General features: G+C 45.4%; 1 protein-coding gene across 21 annotated transcripts in view; it reads left to right on the top strand.

Moving 5' to 3' along the window:
* LOC147006667 (uncharacterized) overlaps positions 1 to 17,902 on the top strand; it is a 65,264-nt gene that overhangs the window by 40,063 nt on the left and 7,299 nt on the right. For 7 of the 21 annotated variants that reach the window (XR_015054669.1, XR_015054654.1, XR_015054663.1 and 4 more), the window contains one exon: positions 11,011 to 17,248. Coding sequence is in view for 1 of the 21 variants with exons in the window: in XM_085868195.1 (XP_085724321.1) it covers positions 11,413 to 14,619 (3,207 nt within the window). In the remaining 20 variants the exon portion in view is untranslated. Of the gene's footprint in view, positions 1 to 4,773; positions 7,877 to 8,064; positions 8,185 to 11,010; positions 17,900 to 17,902 lie in introns of those variants that run through there. The other 14 variants (XR_015054657.1, XR_015054656.1, XR_015054653.1 and 11 more) reach the window with 9 other exon arrangements.

Genomic DNA, 17,902 nt, shown 5'->3' with positions numbered 1-17,902 from the left:
GATGTTCAAACTTAACAGGTTCAAATAGCGACCCAGTCGTCAGGCTGGATGCTGGTGTTCTTCTGCAGCTGGTCTGGTCGTGCTTGTCTGACCTGTGTCAAACTTTTTGACAACCTTCTTCACAACCTTCACAACTTTGACAACCTTCTTAAGGCAGCACAAAAGTTAGTCTTCATGTACAAAGGTCCATATGTTTTATCGACACTTTACCAATATCATAACCTAGTGTTGGCCTCGCACTGAGAGTGGTGGCTTGGGATCAGATCTTGGAGTCCCACTGACCACCAAACCAATCCCAGGAGTTTGACTCAGCCTGTCACTCCTCCAAGGTTGGCAAAAATGAACTTCAGTACTGGCTCTAGTGGCAGCGCATCAGCGGAACAGCCATGCCCCAACCAATGATGCAACCAACAGCCACATTGACACCACAATAGCCCCATTATGCTCAAATAATTGTCGTTCTTTTACATGCCAACAAACAGTGGACTTTGTCATTTAATAACAAAAGAATCGAACAATTCCCCCAGCCTCAAATCCACAACCAGCTTCACACAAGCAGCCCCCCCTCCCACCTTCTTCCTTATATGTGAAATCACACACACGCAGGGTGACCATGCAGGCTCACAGCAGGGTGTTCTCTCGCCCCATCTCACTGTGCAGTGTACACGAACAAACAGCTGTTGTCCACATTTCATTTAAGATGTAGATTCATTATTTTCCTCTTCTCAAACTTACACTAAAACCATATATTCTCCATAAAACAAGATCTTACAATTCCAACAATGTTTGCACACTCTCCACTGAATCCTGCACGATGGCCTCACCCGTTCATGCTACATTTGACCATGCCTGTATCCACACATAAAAACCATAGAGGAAAATAGAAAAGAGCCATGTTTTTACTTGGTGACTAAATGGTCACCAGACAATGGTTTACCATCCAGATAAGGTTTCACAATGTTGTTTTCGACTTGAACGGAGAAATGCGTCGTCTGCTCTGAACTCGCTTTCTCAGTATATACATTTATTAAATTATTTTTCAATGCAGTTAACGAAGACAATTTTGTATTTTACATGATTATAAATTCAATTAATAATTCAGTTTCCACATTGTAATATTTTGACCTTATCTCTCAATGGTGAAGACTGAAATATTGTAACCAATCTGTAAGCCTTGTGCACACAGACAGACAGCAGTCCCGAAGTTTAGTTATCTCGATAAGTATGTTTATAGTTTGGGCCCCCGACCTGTGTCTAATGGGAATTACATGTGTGCGCTGCGAGTTACTTTATTAGTCAGGGTTTTTGCAATACAAATCTATGATGGCGGTCATGTGTTTGGTTATCGCTCCCTCCCTCCCAACTCCAAGTCTACATCGCTCCCCCGAGGGATGTCGACACCAACTAAGGTTGTGTTTCTAAAATGCTCAATTTTCATCCGATTCACTTGAAATTTGAAGAAGATTTGCATATTTGGTCATTGAATTCAACCACCAATCAAATTATTTTTGAGGTAAAATTTCGTTTGTGGATTTTGCGAGTATCGTGCTCTGCACGACGTCCTCTTGTTTGTTTATTCGGCCGATATCTCAGCCATCCTTTGACCAAAGAAGCTGAAATTTGTGGATAAAAGTGAAGATGTGCTTTGGCAAAAACGTTGTTTTTTAATTTTTGATTAATTGGTTAAGTACTTACTTCTTATTTATTTATTAATTCCTTACTTATTTGATTTGTCTTCTGGGCAATATCTCAGACGGTGGAATACATAAAGACCGCCGACCTGCCTGTGGTGAGAGAGTGAGAGACCCAAAGATTCAGCCTCATCGCAGGAGATACCAATGATCCGAAATGCCTTGGTTTCCACAGCGTTTATCTGAGAAAGGTGAGAGGCAGGAGTACCACCCCAGAGCGGAGAGCAGTATTCCATCAGGCTCCGGATGAAAGCTTTGTAAATGTTTTGGAGCTCAGGCGTGCCAAGGAGGGACTTTGCATGATGGAAGATGCCCAGTCGGCGACTGGCTTTGGAGGCCAGCTTGAAAATGTGGCTTTCCCAGGAGAGATCATGGCAGACAGTGAGACCCAGAAGCTTGAATGAAAGGACTTCTTCAAGAGAATTGTTGAGAAAGTATATGGGGGGGGGGGGTTCCAGACCATCCTTTCGGAGAGACATAGTGAGAGTGTAAGATTTGTCCGCATTGAAAGACATGTTCCACCTGTTGGACGAGCTTGTGATTTTATCCAGATCACCAGAGAGCGAAGAAGCTGCTGCTTGCCGATCTTATGGATGACAGATGGTACAGCAGAGGGTGGAGTCATCAGCAAAGAGATAAAGAAGATTTTCTAGAGTCGGAAAGATCATTGATGAAAACTAGAAAAAGAACAGGGCCCAGAACACAGTCTTGAGGAACTCCAGCCTGGACAAGAAGAGGGGATGAGAGAACTCCATCAAGGGTCATACGTTGGCTGGGTCAGGAGAGGAAGTCTACGAGCCATAAGTGGAGATGGCCTTGGATACCATAGAAAAGAGTTTAGTGAGCAGGGCAGGGTGCGAGACCGTGTCAAAAGCATGCTGTATGTCTCGGGAGATGGCTCTGATTTCATGTCTGGCATTGAGGATCTCCATGCATTGTTGGGAGAGAAGAAGCATCATATCCAGGGTAGAGTGACTTGGTCTAAATCCAAATTGATGATCGGAAATCAAGTCATTTGAGAAGAGGAAGGATTTAATGTCTGAAGCGATGATGGATTCCATTACATTGCTGATGATTTGGAGAAGGCTGATTTGTCTGTAGTTGCAGGGATCTGTTTTTGCACATTTTTTATGCAGCGCAGTAATGTTTGCTGATTTCCAAGCAGATGGCAGGTGACCTTGGGCAAATGAGAGGGTGGATAGAACAGAGAGAAGGTGAGCAAGAGCAGAGGAGCAGGTTTTTAGGACACGTGGGCTGATGCCATTTGGACCGGTTGCAGAATCTCAGACGAGGTTTGACAGCAAATCTCCACCTTGTCAGGAGAAAAGGACACAGAGTCCAGGGACACCTGGGTGTGACTGGGTCAGGTGTGTACAGAAAGCGATGGGTTTGGACACATGAAAGGAACTCCAGCCTTTTCGGACACAAGAAAGGAAGCAAACACAGATATGAGGCATTCAGCCTTTTCATATGTGGTATCAGCAGTGCGGCCATTTGTGGTCAAGGAGGGAATGGAGGGGGAACATTCACCAGAAACAGATTTGATTAGACGCCACCAGGATTTGGAGGAAGGAGAGAGGTTTGAAAGTTTATACTTGAGATTACAAAGATGTTGTTTTCTGGCTCTCCTGAGGGAAGATACACACTTGTTCCGAACTTTATGGAAGGAACTGAGATTACCCTCAGTTGAGTTTGCTTTCCATGAGGTGAAGGTAAGTTGTTTCAGGACAACTGCCTCACCACAAGCTTCAGTGAACCAATGGGGGAGGAAGGTGAGGACAACTGAAGACGAGAGGGGATAAATCTGTGCATGAGGGAGAGCAAGTTTCTTTGAAGGAATTCCCAGGATGAGTTGATGTTGCAGAACGTAGCGATAGGAGACCAGTCTATAAGTTTGATGGCTGCTTGAAGACCCTGCCAATCAGCTTGAGTGAAATTCCAGACTCGATGGCGGTGAGGTGGTTCTCTGATATCTGCCATAGAGATGTCCACTTTGACAAGGACGTGGTCAGAAGAACCGATTGGAGCGAAGGAAGAACAGCGGATATTTTCAGGGAAATTTGTCAAAATCAGGTCGAGAAGAGATGGAGTACCATTGGTTGAGATCCGGGTCGGGAAGTGGACCGATTGATTCAGTCCCAATGAGTCGCAGAAGTCTTTTGCTGAAGAGTCATGACAGGTTAGAGAGGTACCCACAACGAGCCAACTGGTATGATGACAATTGAAGTTACCACATATGAGGAAGAGAGAGTTTGGATGAGAGGATAGAAGTTGGTCCATGTTTTCGGATAGTGAGGGGCAAATGGAGTCATCACTGTTTGGTGGACGGTACAGTGCACATATAAACATGAGGTGGGAGTGAAGGGGAAGCCGTAGCCAGAGGTATTCTTGGGGGTGTGGGGGAGAAAGTGCGGTGCATGGTGAAGGAGTAATCATCTTTGATGAAAAGCAACTCTTCCACCAGGATGAGGCTCAGGTCTGTTATACTGGAGGAGGGAGTAACCAGGGAGTCAGAGATGTCATGGAGGAGGAAGGTTTCTGTGAAGCAGATTATGTCTGGTTTGTCAGTGGCAAGGTGCATGGAAAGATCTGTCAGGTTTGAGGGAAGGCCCCGGATGTTTGAGGTCCACACTGTGAAGGAAAAGGGATTGGAGGAGGTTTTGAGTGGAGGGTGGGACGAGGGAGGAAGAGGTGGGAGGTCAGGAGAGTTATTGAAAGAGTGTGGTGGATTGCAGCAGAGCTCGGGGAGAGGGATGGATGAGGAGAAAAGGCTCGGTGTTGATGGGTTGAGGTACAGTGGGGAGCAACAAGATAGAGGGCAGTTGAAGATTGGAGGAGGTGTAGTGATGATAGGGAAGAGAGAGGGTGAGGGAATGAAGCAGTTTTGTGGATGTTCGGGGGGGGGCAAGTTTGGGAAGGGGCAGTGAGGGGGAAGATTGGAGGGAGAAGGGTGAGAGGGAAGCTTGGAGGGGTTAGAGTGTTAAGGTTGCTTTGAGAGGGAGGGGAGACGAGAGCAGGCACAGACAAGGTGCAGGAGGGCGATGGGAGAGGTGGGGAGAAGGGAGCGGCGGGGGGAGGTACAAGATTTGAGGGGTTGGGAAGAGGGGGAGGTGTTCTGAGAGGAAGGAAGGAGCATGTTAGTGATGATGAGTGTACTGATTGAGAGAGTGAGATATCTGTGAGGTTCGAATGGAGCCCACACAGTTTGGGACAATGGAGGAGGAGCTGATACAGAGGGAGAAAATAGTGACGAGGTGCTCAGAGGTGAGGGAGGATGAGGGCAAGATGGGAGACGTAAGAAGAGGGGATAACAGGTGAGGGGTTCGGAGGAGGTCGATTTAAGGAGGTGGAGTGAATTGGTACTGAAGTTGATAAAAAAGGACGATTGATGGAAACACGAACATGAATTACAAACTGGGATTTTAAAACTTTTCAAGTCACAGATGTGATCAAAGAGATTACATGAGGGTTGTAATGGAGAGAATGGAGAAAAGGAACCTAACATTGGGACGTGTTGGACACGGGATGGAGGAAAGGTCGAATTGAAAACATTTGAATAAGAAGAAGAAGAGTCGCGAATGATGATGCAATCACGAGAACCACGTGGGGGAAAGAGGAAGTTGGTCGTTCGACGAAAGTTACAGGAGAAGAAGAGGATGTGTAAGAAACACGTGGTTTCGGGTGGTGTCACGTGAGAGGTTAAAAGAACAAACAAAATTTTTTTTTCAGATGAGGTAAGATGAGATAATGAAAGGTTGAAGAAAAAATCGTGAAGGTGTTTGGTGAATGTGGGTCGACAAAAGTCGATGGGAGATCGTCAGAAGGAAGAGGAAGAAGATTCGATACAGGAAGTGACGTGGCGACGTCGGGAATAATGTGAGGGAAAAGATTGTTTTTGTTCGACGAAACAGAGGCTGCAGTTCAGGGGGACAGGAGGGAGAAGTGGAGAAAATATAAACTGATGTTAACAAGGAGAAAATACAATAAACACGATCACGAACACAAACGGGGTGGAAGGGTCGGCCTCAAGGAAACACGATGTGAAAAGACGACGAAAACTCAACAATTATCACGTTTAACGAGAAGAAGAATCACGTGGGTCGCGCATGCGCACTGATCGCCTCGTTTGAATCGAGGACACAACGGTTTCTCCACCTGCCGTTGATGGATCGAGTGAGTTCGTCGGTTTAAACTTCATGTTTAAAAACCGTTGAGTGATTCATACTGACGGGTGTGATGTCGATGTTTGAAGTATTGAACGGTGGAGACATGATAAGTGGAGAAGAGTGTTTTCAGTCGAAGACTGAAATGATCGGGTCAGTCTGTGTTTTGGCGGGAATCCGAGAAATCGGGCCGAATTAATGCAAGGTCCAGTGTAAGTTCATTGTGTGCATCCTTGTGTGAGTGTAAATAAAAGGAGAGTGATGACGGCGGGACACAAGGATTGGAAGGGACTTTTATGAAGGAAGAGGACATTTGGCCCATCGAGCCTGTGTTACAGGTTATGTTTTCAACCCTCTCTGGTTGTGTATGAGCAGGATCTCTCAAAACGTTGTGAACGGATTCATACGAAATGTAGTGGACACGTATGTGTTTGACGAGGACGAATTGGTCCAATTTTGGTACGGCCTACCGGTGTGGTATAAAAGGTGAACTATTCAGCCTGGCGGAGGTGTGCGCTCTACCGAGTGTCCGTTCTTTGTTCAGTGTGAGAATGTCCTTTTCATGATCCCGAGCGTCTGATTATCCTTGAGAATGGATTTTGAGATATCTTGATGAAAGTTATGTCATCAATCACAACACCAAGGTTTTTCTCTGTTTGGACATCCTGAATAGTGACGTCACTCGTGTGGTACCCACTCTAACTGTTTTACCTTCCAACATGCAGGACCTTGTGTTTGGTTTCATTGAAGGGGAGTTTCCAGGTGGTGGACCATTCCTGCATCTTGTTTAAATCACCTTGAAGCGTGAAGTCTGCTTGTTCCTGATCGTTAACTGGACCCATCATTTTCATGTCATCAGCAAAAATGTACACAAAGTTCTTGATAAATTGTGGCCGATCGTTAATAGATATTAGAAACAAAAGGGTTCCGAGTACACGACCTCGTGGAAGACCACCTTTTACAGGACTCCAGCTTGAGCTCACTCCGTTAATCGTAACTCTTTGAAGCCTTCTTGTAAGGAATGCTCCAATGCGAGGAAGTTGTCCTCCGATACCACGTGGTGCTATCTCCACCAACAGTGCCTGGTGTGGAAACAGCATCAAACGCTTTACCGAAGTCTGAACAGAAAATATCCACTACTGTACATGTCCCTCGTAAACACGTGACGGTTGTGACGTGCACGATCTTCTCCACCGAAAACCATGCTGACCGTCTGTGAAGAGGTTGTGGGTCATCACGTGCGTTGTTATGCCGTCTCTGATGATATCCCACCCCCCCCCCCTCCCAGAGCTTCTCCAACCATTGATGTCAAACTTTCAGGGCGGTAGTTCTCAGGAGCTTGCTTCATGTCTTATGAATGAGTGGTGATAGGTAGTCCCCATTTCCCAATCCTGTGGAGGAACCTCTTCATCGAGAGACTTTCGGAAGATCATCAGTGGAGGTTCCGCAATGACATGAGCTCTCTCTCTTTTTCAAACATCTTGGATGAATACAGTCCTTCCTGCAAACTTTGAGCACTTTCGGGACTGAAGCTTTTTTCTTACTGTCTCTGTGATGTTTGGGACGGCACCCAACTCAGGGCCTTGAAAGTGCTGCTCCATTATGGGTACATTACATAGGTCCTCATCTGTGAATACACTGCTGAAGAAGCCGTTCAATATGTCTGCTTTCTCACCATCTGTTTCAGATAACTTTCCAGAGGGGTCTGCACCATTGCGATGTGAATTCAGATTCCGAGCTCAACTTGATTCGTCCTCTTGGTAGTTTTGTCGAGTCAGGCTCCGTGATTTGTTTCCTTCCTCGGTGTATCTTTCAAAGTGTAACACACCATCAGTAGTTGTGTACCTTCTGCATGCTTTGTGCCTTTTTGCGTCACTGTGCCGCGGCTTCCCTGGAGATGTCGGGGTTTCTCCAGATTCCCTCCTGAGACGAGGCTACGGGATTTAGAATGCATCCTTCCACATTCTGTTCGAAATGCTGCCTGAAAAAGCTCCAAGATTCACGACAGCTCACGTAAGCAAGGTGATCCATCCATTCGATCTCCTCAAGCATTTGATTCACACGATCAAAATTTCCCTTATTCGGTTTAAGTTTTTGTGATATTGTTTTCTCACGTACCTTGGCAAGTACACTTAGCTCCACAACGATGCAGCAGTGGTGGTTACTACGGATTCTGTGTAATTAACCATCTCCTGTCTGTTTGTAAGTAGATCCACGACGATGCAGCAGAGGTCACATCTCATCCCCATGAGTGTTCATCTTCTGGTTTGGGGTTCGGTGCACACGGACGACGGATCGGCAAGAGAATAAAAACCCGTAAAAAATATCAGGTTGGAATTATTTTATTCGAAATCTTCAAGGAGACTGGAAGACATTATGTTTCAATTTATTTTAACACACTTCATGTAATTTCAAAACACCACACGAACAAATGTGATCGGATTTTTTATTTTTAAATCTTTTGGGATGTTTCGTTTTGACCTGACGTTTTGAGCCAGAATCTGAAGCCTCGGCCTAGCGTCAGGTGTGCTTATATCTTCTTTATTTATAAGACACTCTGCTGATGTAAATGAGACAGATCCTGTATCAGAGACAGGATCAAAATCGATACAGCACTGTATGGCATGATATTTAAAAAATGTAATGGGTCCGATATGTTCTCATGGATCAGGCAATGCATGGCGGAGGTATACGCTCTTCCGAGTTCCCTTCTATTCATTCCTGTTTTGCTCTTCTTGTTTTTTGTCAATTTGTTTTTCCATAATTTTTTTCTGTCCAAAACCATATCCTGCTGTGTTGAATCGTTTAATTTGTGTCCCGAGTGAAGTCGGGCCTACTGGTGATAGTTAACCTCCGCCATCGAAGATCGGAGGTTACTGTTTTCACCCCTTTCTGTTTGTTTGTTTGTGAACAGTATTACGGAAAAACTCCTCGACGGATTTCGACGAAACTTGGTGGGGGGATTAGATATGGTCCAAGGATCATGCCATTAGATTTTAGACCTGGTCCAAAATCCAATATGGTCGCTATGGCGGCCATTTTGAAAAAATATTTGAATTTTTTTTTTTTGCATTTCTACATGTTTTAAGTGATTTCCAACCCCCCCCCAAAAAAAGAATTGTTAGAGAAAAAAAAATTTTTGCAACTTTTTTTTCAACAAAATTTAGATTTTTTTGGTATTTCTACATGTTATACGTGATTTCCAACAAAAAACATGCCAAAATTATAATTGCGGCTGATTTTGGAACTTCAGGTGGATATACCCACGTAAAATCATTTTCTGTCTCAAGGAATCCAGTCATGACGAATGAATTGAGGATGTAAAAGTTAAAAGTAAAAGGGAAAGTTGAAAACTACAACTCTGTGAGCACTGTTGACGTCAAATTGAATGAATAGGATATCAGGTTCACTTGAGTGACCGAGCAGTATTGGCGGCGGAGGTTTTGCACTCTACCGAGTGCTCCCCCTCTCGTTTGAGTGTGATTTCCCTCTGGTTGTTTTGCCTCGTTTTCATTCCTTTTATCCCAGGTATTGTTCCTTTTGATCCCTCAGCTCAATCCATTTCCCATCCTCCCTCAAAAATACAAACAACCTATCTCTCCATCGTTATTCAGAAAACAACCCAACAACCAACAACAAAAACATCAGGAAAATTTCGCTGCTCCTCCTTCTTTTCAACATCCCCAATGAACAAGGAGAAAAGGACAAAAAATGTGATAGCCTCCATGGTTTTACCTGTACGAAGTTAAAGGGCCAGCTCGTAATCACAAGATTTGGATTTATGCGCAACTGACTTGAGTGGTCATGTGACATGGAAGGTTGCGTACGATTGGGCTATTCGGTCATGAATATTAATGATGTGGGTGGAGAAAGGCGGAGTCAAAAGCGAGTGGTGAAGCAGGGCAGAGTCAGCAGGCGAGTGGGCGGGATGGCAGGAACCAGCAGGAGCGAGCAGACAGGAACGATGAACAGGAATACAGACAGGAATTGTAACTCCAGACGGCCTCGTGACCCGTCCTTTGTGGGCCCCAAAGTTGCAGGGCGGGGCGTCACCCCGAAGCGATGTGTCGTCGCCCTAATCGGACGCTCTGATTGGGCCCCGGCCACCGCACGACCCGTCTGCCATGACCGGAAGCGGCCTCACTGTACATCCGGCTAGCCAAAGCTGAGCTGTGGAATCGTCTCGCTCCGAACCCCTTGATACAAATCGCCCTGCCCCGAAATCCCGGGCCCTGCTCCGGCGACGTGCAGTAAGCGGTGGTCAATGTGCTTGCTTGTCCACACTCCGTGCGGCCCGAGCGATCCGGGCCTCACAGCACGCCTCTGTCTGGCAGCAGCTGTATCGAGGTAGAGGTGCGCGAGGATGTTCGCCGTCCGCAGGAGACGTCTGTGGCCGTTGTGGTGAACCAAGAGCGACGGTAAGACATGATTGTAACCCCATGCGCAGACCCAAACAAGATGCATGCAATTTGTGCCCTGCTCTGTGTATGATAATATTAGATCCCGGGGCTGCGCGTGGGTCCGCCGCTATTGAGCATGCGGTCATTTATCAAAGGCGGTGGTGTGAGCCGTGCTGGCCCTGATCTGTGTCAGGAACCCCTGATCTGTGGGGGTTGTTGCTGTGCTGCACACGTTCCGTGCTGTCTCGTGGTCGTGGTGGTCTGTTTTTCTCTACCCCGGGCACGGCACGGATATCGATGCTTGTGCTGACTTTTGCGAAGACACATTCTTATGGTGAAGGGCATGGTCGCGGGTTTTACAGGCGGCCGTGGCTTGGATTAACTTCAGGAATAGAGAAAAAGAGTCGGAATAAAGTTAAGATATAATCAGGCCAATCGATGAGATCCACACAACGCATTTTGTCCCATGAGACAAGAGGGAAGAGACCACTGTATAGTTGATGCCATCACTTTGGAGGGATGCGGTTCCAGAAACCACAACAATATTTTTGTCCAATTTATTATTTCCCTTCCTTTTTGTTTTACGTGGTTTTCCGTGGTGTGGAAGAATTCCTTTTTATCCCTTTATCACCCTCTTACTAACTTTTTTAAAACAGGAACGACAAAACAGTTCTTATTTCGATGAGAAATTTGTTTTTGATGTTATTTTGTTTCATCACCTGACACTTGGATGCCTTTAATTGCTTGGTCCTTCAGGAGAGGTGACGGAGCCAGCAGGAATCGATCCAAGATTACCCTGCAACCCGAGCACATCTTAAGAAAACCAAGTCCCAGTCATCCAACATGTTCTGAACCCCCAGCAAGCTGTACTGCGGACTGAACCGATAAGCGGTTAACACGAACAGGAACACGAACATTGAGGGGAGACATCCGCAGGCTGAACGCATACTCTTTCAAGCTCAAAGTTACAGCCAGAAAATTGAACGTAAACACGATCAATCTGAACAGGCAATCTCTCCAAAACCCTCAGACTTTGCAACAACTCTTTCTCCACCAGGTGCTTCTCAGCCAACTCAACCGCCAGGTGCACTACCTGCTCAGAATCACCAGCTGTCCATACTCTGAGGTGAAGAGAGACAACACGAAACTCAACGCAGAATGGAACAGATGTGCAAGGAAACCGAACAGAGCCAACGGTCCTCCGACGAAAAACGCCAGCAAATTGAACTGGAAATCCAACAGAAAGCCTCAATGTGGCTCACAAAATGTGGAGACAATCCAAGTCCTCCTCCACCAGGTCCGTCTCAGCAAAACCCAAGCAAAGGGAAACTTTCTGTTCTGAAAGATCAGCTGCACAAACTCCGAGATGAAGAGAGACGTCAGCAAGATTTACAGACAGACGAAAAGAGACAAATGCAGATCAAACAGAAATGTGTGCAAATTGAACAGGCAATCCAAGACAAAACCTTCGTCTTGCCAACCGTGTATGAAGTCAATCCAAGCACCCCTCCACCAGGTACTTCACAGGTGAATAAATCCCCACTTATGCCACCTGTACTGGAACACCAGGTATCCAAACTCCCTCATGAAGAGGGACAACAGGAATCTCAATGCAGAGTGGAACAGATGTGCGAGGAAACCGAACAGAGACCACAGTCCTCCGATGAAAAACGCCGGGAAATTGAACATGAAATCCAAGAGAAAGCCTCAATCTTGCTCGAAAAATACGGGGCCATTCAAATTAGTCCTTTTCCCGGAACGTCTCAGGGAAACACCTTCTCACTTTCACAATTTGTTCTGAAACACCAGGTGTCCAAACTGCCTTGTGACGAGATACAACAGGAATCTCAATGCAGAATGGAAGAGACGTGCAAGGAAACCGAACAGGGACGACAGAGCCCCGATGAAATACGCCGTCAAATTGATCAGGTAATCCAACAGAACACCCCAATCTTGCATACAGAATACGGAGTCAATCCAAGTAGTCCTGCACCAGGTACGTCTCAAACAAACACCTCCTCACTTTCAGAATTTGTTCTGAAACACGAGTTGTCCAAACTCCATTGTGAAGGGAGACAAGAATTTCAATGCAGAATGGAACAGATGAGCAAGAAAACCAACCAGAGATCACGGAACTCCGATGGAAAACGCCGGCAAATTGAACACGAAATCCAAGAGAAAACCTCTTTGTTGCACACAAAATACGGGGTCATTCCAAGTCCTCCTCCACCAGGTACGTCGCAGGCAAACACATCCTCAATCACAATATCTGTTCTTCGGAGCCATCTATCCAAACTCAAATATATCGAGGGACATCAGAAATTTAAACACACAATGGAACTGAAAATGAAGAAAACCGAACAGAGAGCACAGTCCTCCGATGGAAAACGCCGGGAAATTGAACAGGAAATCCAAGAGAAAACCTCATTGTTGCACAAAAAATACGGGGTCAATCCAAGTCCTCCTCTACCAGGTACGTCGCAGGCAAACACATCCCCAATCACAATATCTGTTCTGCAACGCCATCTGTCCAAACTCAAAGATTTTGAGAGACATCAGAAATTTCAACACACAATGGAACTGAAAATGGAGAAAACCGAACAGAAAGTACAGTCCTCCGATGAACAACGACAGGAAATTGAACAGGAAATCCAAGAGATAACCTTCACCTTGCAAACAAAATATGGAGTCAATCCAAGTGTTTCTCTCCCAGGTCCGTCTCAGCAAAACATAAGGCAAGTTAAACTTTCTGCTCTGCAAGATCAACTGTGCAAACTCAAAGTTGAAGTGAAACGTCAGCAAGATTTAGAGAAAGACAGAAGAAGACAAATGGCGATCGAAAAAAAATGCCTTGGAGTTGAACAAGCAATCAAACAAGCAACCTTCATCTTGCAAACAACATACGGAGTCAATCCAAGTGTTTCCTTTCCAGGTCCTTCTCAGCAAAACACAAGCCAAGTTAAACTTTCTGTTCTTGAAGATCAACTGTGCAAACTCCAAGATGAAGTGAAACGTCAGGAATATTTACAGAAAGACAAAAACAGACAAATGGAGATCGAAGAGAAATATCTTGGAGTCGAACAAGCAATCAAACAAGCAACCTTCATCTTGCAAACAAAATACGGAGTCAATCCAAGTGTTTCCTTACCAGGTCCTTCTCAGCAAAACACAAGCCAAGTTAAAGTTTCTGTTCTTGAAGATCAACTGTGCAAACTCCAAGATGAAGTGAAACGTCAGGAATATTTACAGGAAGACAAAAACAGACAAATGGAGATCGAAGAGAAATATCTTGGAGTCGAACAAGCAATCAAACAAGCAACCTTCATCTTGCAAACAACATACGGAGTCAATCCAAGTGTTTCCTTACCAGGTCCTTCTCAGCAAAACACAAGCCAAGTTAAACTTTCTGTTCTTGAAGATCAACTGTGCAAACTCCAAGATGAAGTGAAACGTCAGGAATATTTACAGAAAGACAAAAACAGACAAATGGAGATCGAAGAGAAATATCTTGGAGTCGAACAAGCAATCAAACAAGCAACCTTCATCTTGCAAACAACATATGGAGTCAATCCAAGTATTTCTTTTCCAGGTCCGTCTCAACAAAACACAAGCGAAGTTAAACTTTCTATGATGGAAGATCACCTCTGCAAACTCCAATCTGAATTGAGACGTCAGCAAGATTTACAGAAAGACAAAAACAGACAAACACAGATCGAACAGAAATGTCTGCAAATTGAACAGGCAATCCAAGACAAAACCTTCGTCTTGCCAACCGTGTATGAAGTCAGTCCAAGTTCCCCTCCACCAGGTATGTCTCAGGAAAATAAATCCCCACTTACACCATCTGTGCTGGAACACCAGGTGTCCAAAGTCCCCCATGAAGATAAAAAACAGGAATCTCAATGCAGAATGGAACAGACATGCCAAGAAATCGAACAGACATCACAGTCCTCCATTGAAAAACGCCGGCGAATTGAACAGGCAATGCAACAGAAAACCTCAATGTTGCCCACAAAATACGGGGTCAATCCAAGTCCTCCTCCAGCAGGTACGTCTCGGGCAAACACATCCCCACTTTCACTACCTGTTCTGAAATACCAGCAACCTGAATTCGGAGGTGAAATGAGCTTTCATGAATCTCTACGGAGAGACGAACAGAGACAAGAGACAATCGGACAGACATCCAAGCAGATGGAACAAAAATGCCTGCAAATTGAACAAGGAATCCAACATAACATCTTCGTGAAAACAAAATATGAAGTCATCAAAGGAGGCGCTGGGACTACAGCGAGGTCTTGTTCCTCAAGGGAGGATCTGAGTCCCGAGTCACCTTTGAATCAGGACGCGGTGTCTCGTTGGGTGTAAACCCCAAATGCTCTCTTCCCTCTCAACTAGATATAAAAGGATCACCCTCTTCAAGTTCACCACCGAAATAATTACTCTCATCGAAAGCACCACCAATATCTACCCAGGAAGTCAAAAATATATTTAGACATAAAAAGGGGAAGAGGACGAAAAGAATAAGGAGAAGAGAAAGAATGTAAAATAAACGAGGTTGGTGGAGGCGGAGAGTGGGTGATGTGTGTAGGAAGTGAGTATCAATACAAATACCTTTTTTCACAAGAGGAAACAGAAAATAGTTCTTATCAAGATGAGTTGTTTGTTTTTGATGTTTTCCTGTTTACTCACCTGACACTTCTTTTAAATGATTCTACCTTCAGGATAGGTGATGGAGTCAGCAGGAACCGGACCCAGATTATCCTGCAACTCGAGTACATCTCAACAAAACCAAGTCCCAGTTTTTGTTTTTTTTTGCATACCTTGTCGAGGCTTGTATGAGAACTAACACACAACGTACAGCAAGGGGGTATGAGACAAGAGGGGCGGGAGTGGGAGGGACAAAACAGTACAGACACATTAGGAGATCTGTGGAAGGGAGAGGGATGGGACAGGGAACATGGGGAAGAGAAGATAGACATTTCAGGGACTTTCAGGAAGGAAAGCAGGGGAATTGAAGGAAGTGGGCTTGGGTGGATTATCGGGGTAGAAAAGATCGAGGATTTGGATGGGGGAATATAAGAGGTGGTGGTGAACAGCTGTTTTGAAAGCCTGGAGGGAAGAATGGGAAAGAATAGAGTGAGTGAGTTTATTCCAAAGGCGGGAAAAAGAGGAATGAAAGAGTGAAGGTGAGAAGTGATTCGTGATTTTGGTAGTTTTACCAGAAGGGGGTTGTTGGCGGACCTTGTGCGCCCTGTGGAAATGTGGTGGGGACAAATCGCAGAGAGAGCAGGGGGCGAGACTGGAGAGGAGACGGTAGAAGACAGAAAGACCACCGACCAACCTGCGGTGATTGAGTGAGAGGCCCAAAGACTCAGCTCCATTGCGGGAGATGCCGATGATCTTAAATGCCCTGCTTTCTTCAGCGTGAAGCCGAGAAAGGTGGGAGGCAGGAGCACCAGCCCAGAGGGGAGAGCAGTACTCCATCAGGCTCGGGACAAAAGCTTTGTAAGTGGTCAGGATCTCAAGAGGGCCGAGGAAGGACTTTGCACGACGGAGGATTCCCAGTCGGCGACTGGCTTTGGAGGCGAGGTTTGAAATGTGGCTTTCCCAGGAAAGGTCATGGCAGATAGTGAGACCCAGAAGCTTGAAAGAAAAGACTTCTTCCAGAGGATTGTTGAGAAAGTGGATGGGGGGTTTTCTAAACGGTCCTTTCCAAGAGACATAGTGAAAGTGTGAGATTTGTCCGGATTGAAAGACATGTTCAACGTGTTGGACCAGTTTGTGATTTTATCCAGATCTGCAGTGAGCGAAGAAGCTGCTGCTTGCCGGTCTGACGAATGACAGATGGTACGGCAGAGGGTGGAGTCATCAGCAAAGAGATATTGAGGATTTTCCAGAGAGTCAGAGAGATCATTGATGAAAACCAGAAAAAGAACAGGGCCCAGAACGCTACCTTGAGGAACTCCAGCCTGGACAGGAAGAGGGGATGAAAGAACTCCATTTAGGGCCACACGTTGACTGTGACAGGAGAGGAAGTCTGCGAGCCATGAGTGGAGATGGCCTTGGATACCATGGGAAGAGAGTTTGGTGAGTAGGGCAGGGTGCCAGACTGTGTCAAAAGCACGTGATATGTCCAGGGATACAGCTCGGATTTCCTGTTTGGCATTGAGGACCTCCATCCATTGTTGGGAGAGCAGAAGCAACATATCCAGGGTTGAGTGACCTGATCTGAAACCAAATTGATGATGGGAAATCAAGCCTTTGGAGAAGAGAAAGGATTTCATGTCTGAAGCGATGATGGATTCCATCACCTTGCTGATGATTGGGAGAAGGCTGATTGGTCTGTAGTTGCAGGGATCTGTTTTTGCACCTTTATTATGCAGGGCAATGATGTTTGCAGATTTCCAAGCAGATGGCAGATGACCTTGAGCAAATGAGAGGATGAATAGAACAGAGAGAGGGTGAGCAAGAGCAGAAGAGCAGGCTTTGAGGACACGTGGGCTGATGCTGTCTGGACCGGTTTCAGAATCTGCAACCGTTTATCCAACATGTTCTGAAACAACAGCAATTTGTACGACGGACTGAACCGATCGGCGAACAACACGCACAAATTGAGAGGAGACATCCACAAGCTGAACAGATACTCCCGCAAGCTCAACAGTGAACATCACCATCAACAGTGAAACCAACGAAAACACGATCAAGTTTTACTCTGAGCTGAACAAAGAAACCAGGAAGTCAAACTCCAGCAAAGGGAAGGGTAACACCAGGAAATCGAGATGTATGAATATGAAACAGAGACGCCCGCATGTTGAACAGAGACACCTGCATCTCCAACAGAGATGCCTACATATCGAACAGAGACTCCTGTATATCGAACAGAGACTCCTGTATATCGAACAGAGACCCCTGCGATTTGGACCGGAGATCCATCAGCAAGCCTTCGATTTGTGTACAACATGCAGGGTCAATCAAGCGACTCCTCCACTACCAGGTACATCTCAGCCAAATGACCTGAACCAAAATCGATGTGTGCGTTTGGTGTGGATGTTTTAATTGAATGCAACGTCCAGTGTAAGTTCATTGTGTGCGTCCTTGTGTGAGTGTAAATAAAAGGAGAGTGATGACGGTGGGACACAAGGATTGAAAGGGACTTTTATGAAGGAAGAGGACATTTGGCCCATCGAGCCTGTGTTACAGGTTATGTTTTTACCCCTCTCTGGTTGGCTATGAGCAGCATATCTCAAAACGTTGTGAACGGATTCCTCCTAAATGTGGTGGACCAAAATCGCAGTCTATTCTTGGCTAAGTAAGTGAGGTTGCTGTGATGGGTTAAATGGGTTTAGTTTATAATAGTTATTTCGTTGTGTATGTTCAGTATCAGTGTACGTAATAAATGTATTTGACGAGGCAGTGATGATGCTGTCTCGCGAGCCCCTCGTCTTCCTGCCAAAAAGATTTTTGTCTAATTTATCATTTCCCTTCCTTTCTGTTTTACGTGGTTTTCCGTGGGTTGGCAGAATACCAGTTTATCCCTTTATTACCCTCTTACTACCTTTTTTAACAAGAGGAAACAGAAACCAGTTCTTATCTGGATGAGAAATTTGTTTTTGATTTTATCTGTTTACTCACCTGACACTTGGATTCC

Source organism: Eptatretus burgeri, unplaced genomic scaffold, assembly GCF_056783735.1.
Source record: "Eptatretus burgeri isolate ZD-2024b unplaced genomic scaffold, Ebu_testis_v1 Ebu_testis_scaffold_3157, whole genome shotgun sequence".
Taxonomy (NCBI): domain Eukaryota; kingdom Metazoa; phylum Chordata; class Myxini; order Myxiniformes; family Myxinidae; genus Eptatretus; species Eptatretus burgeri.
Note: the sequence above shows the minus strand (reverse complement) of the source record. Positions and strands in the feature narration are given on the sequence as shown.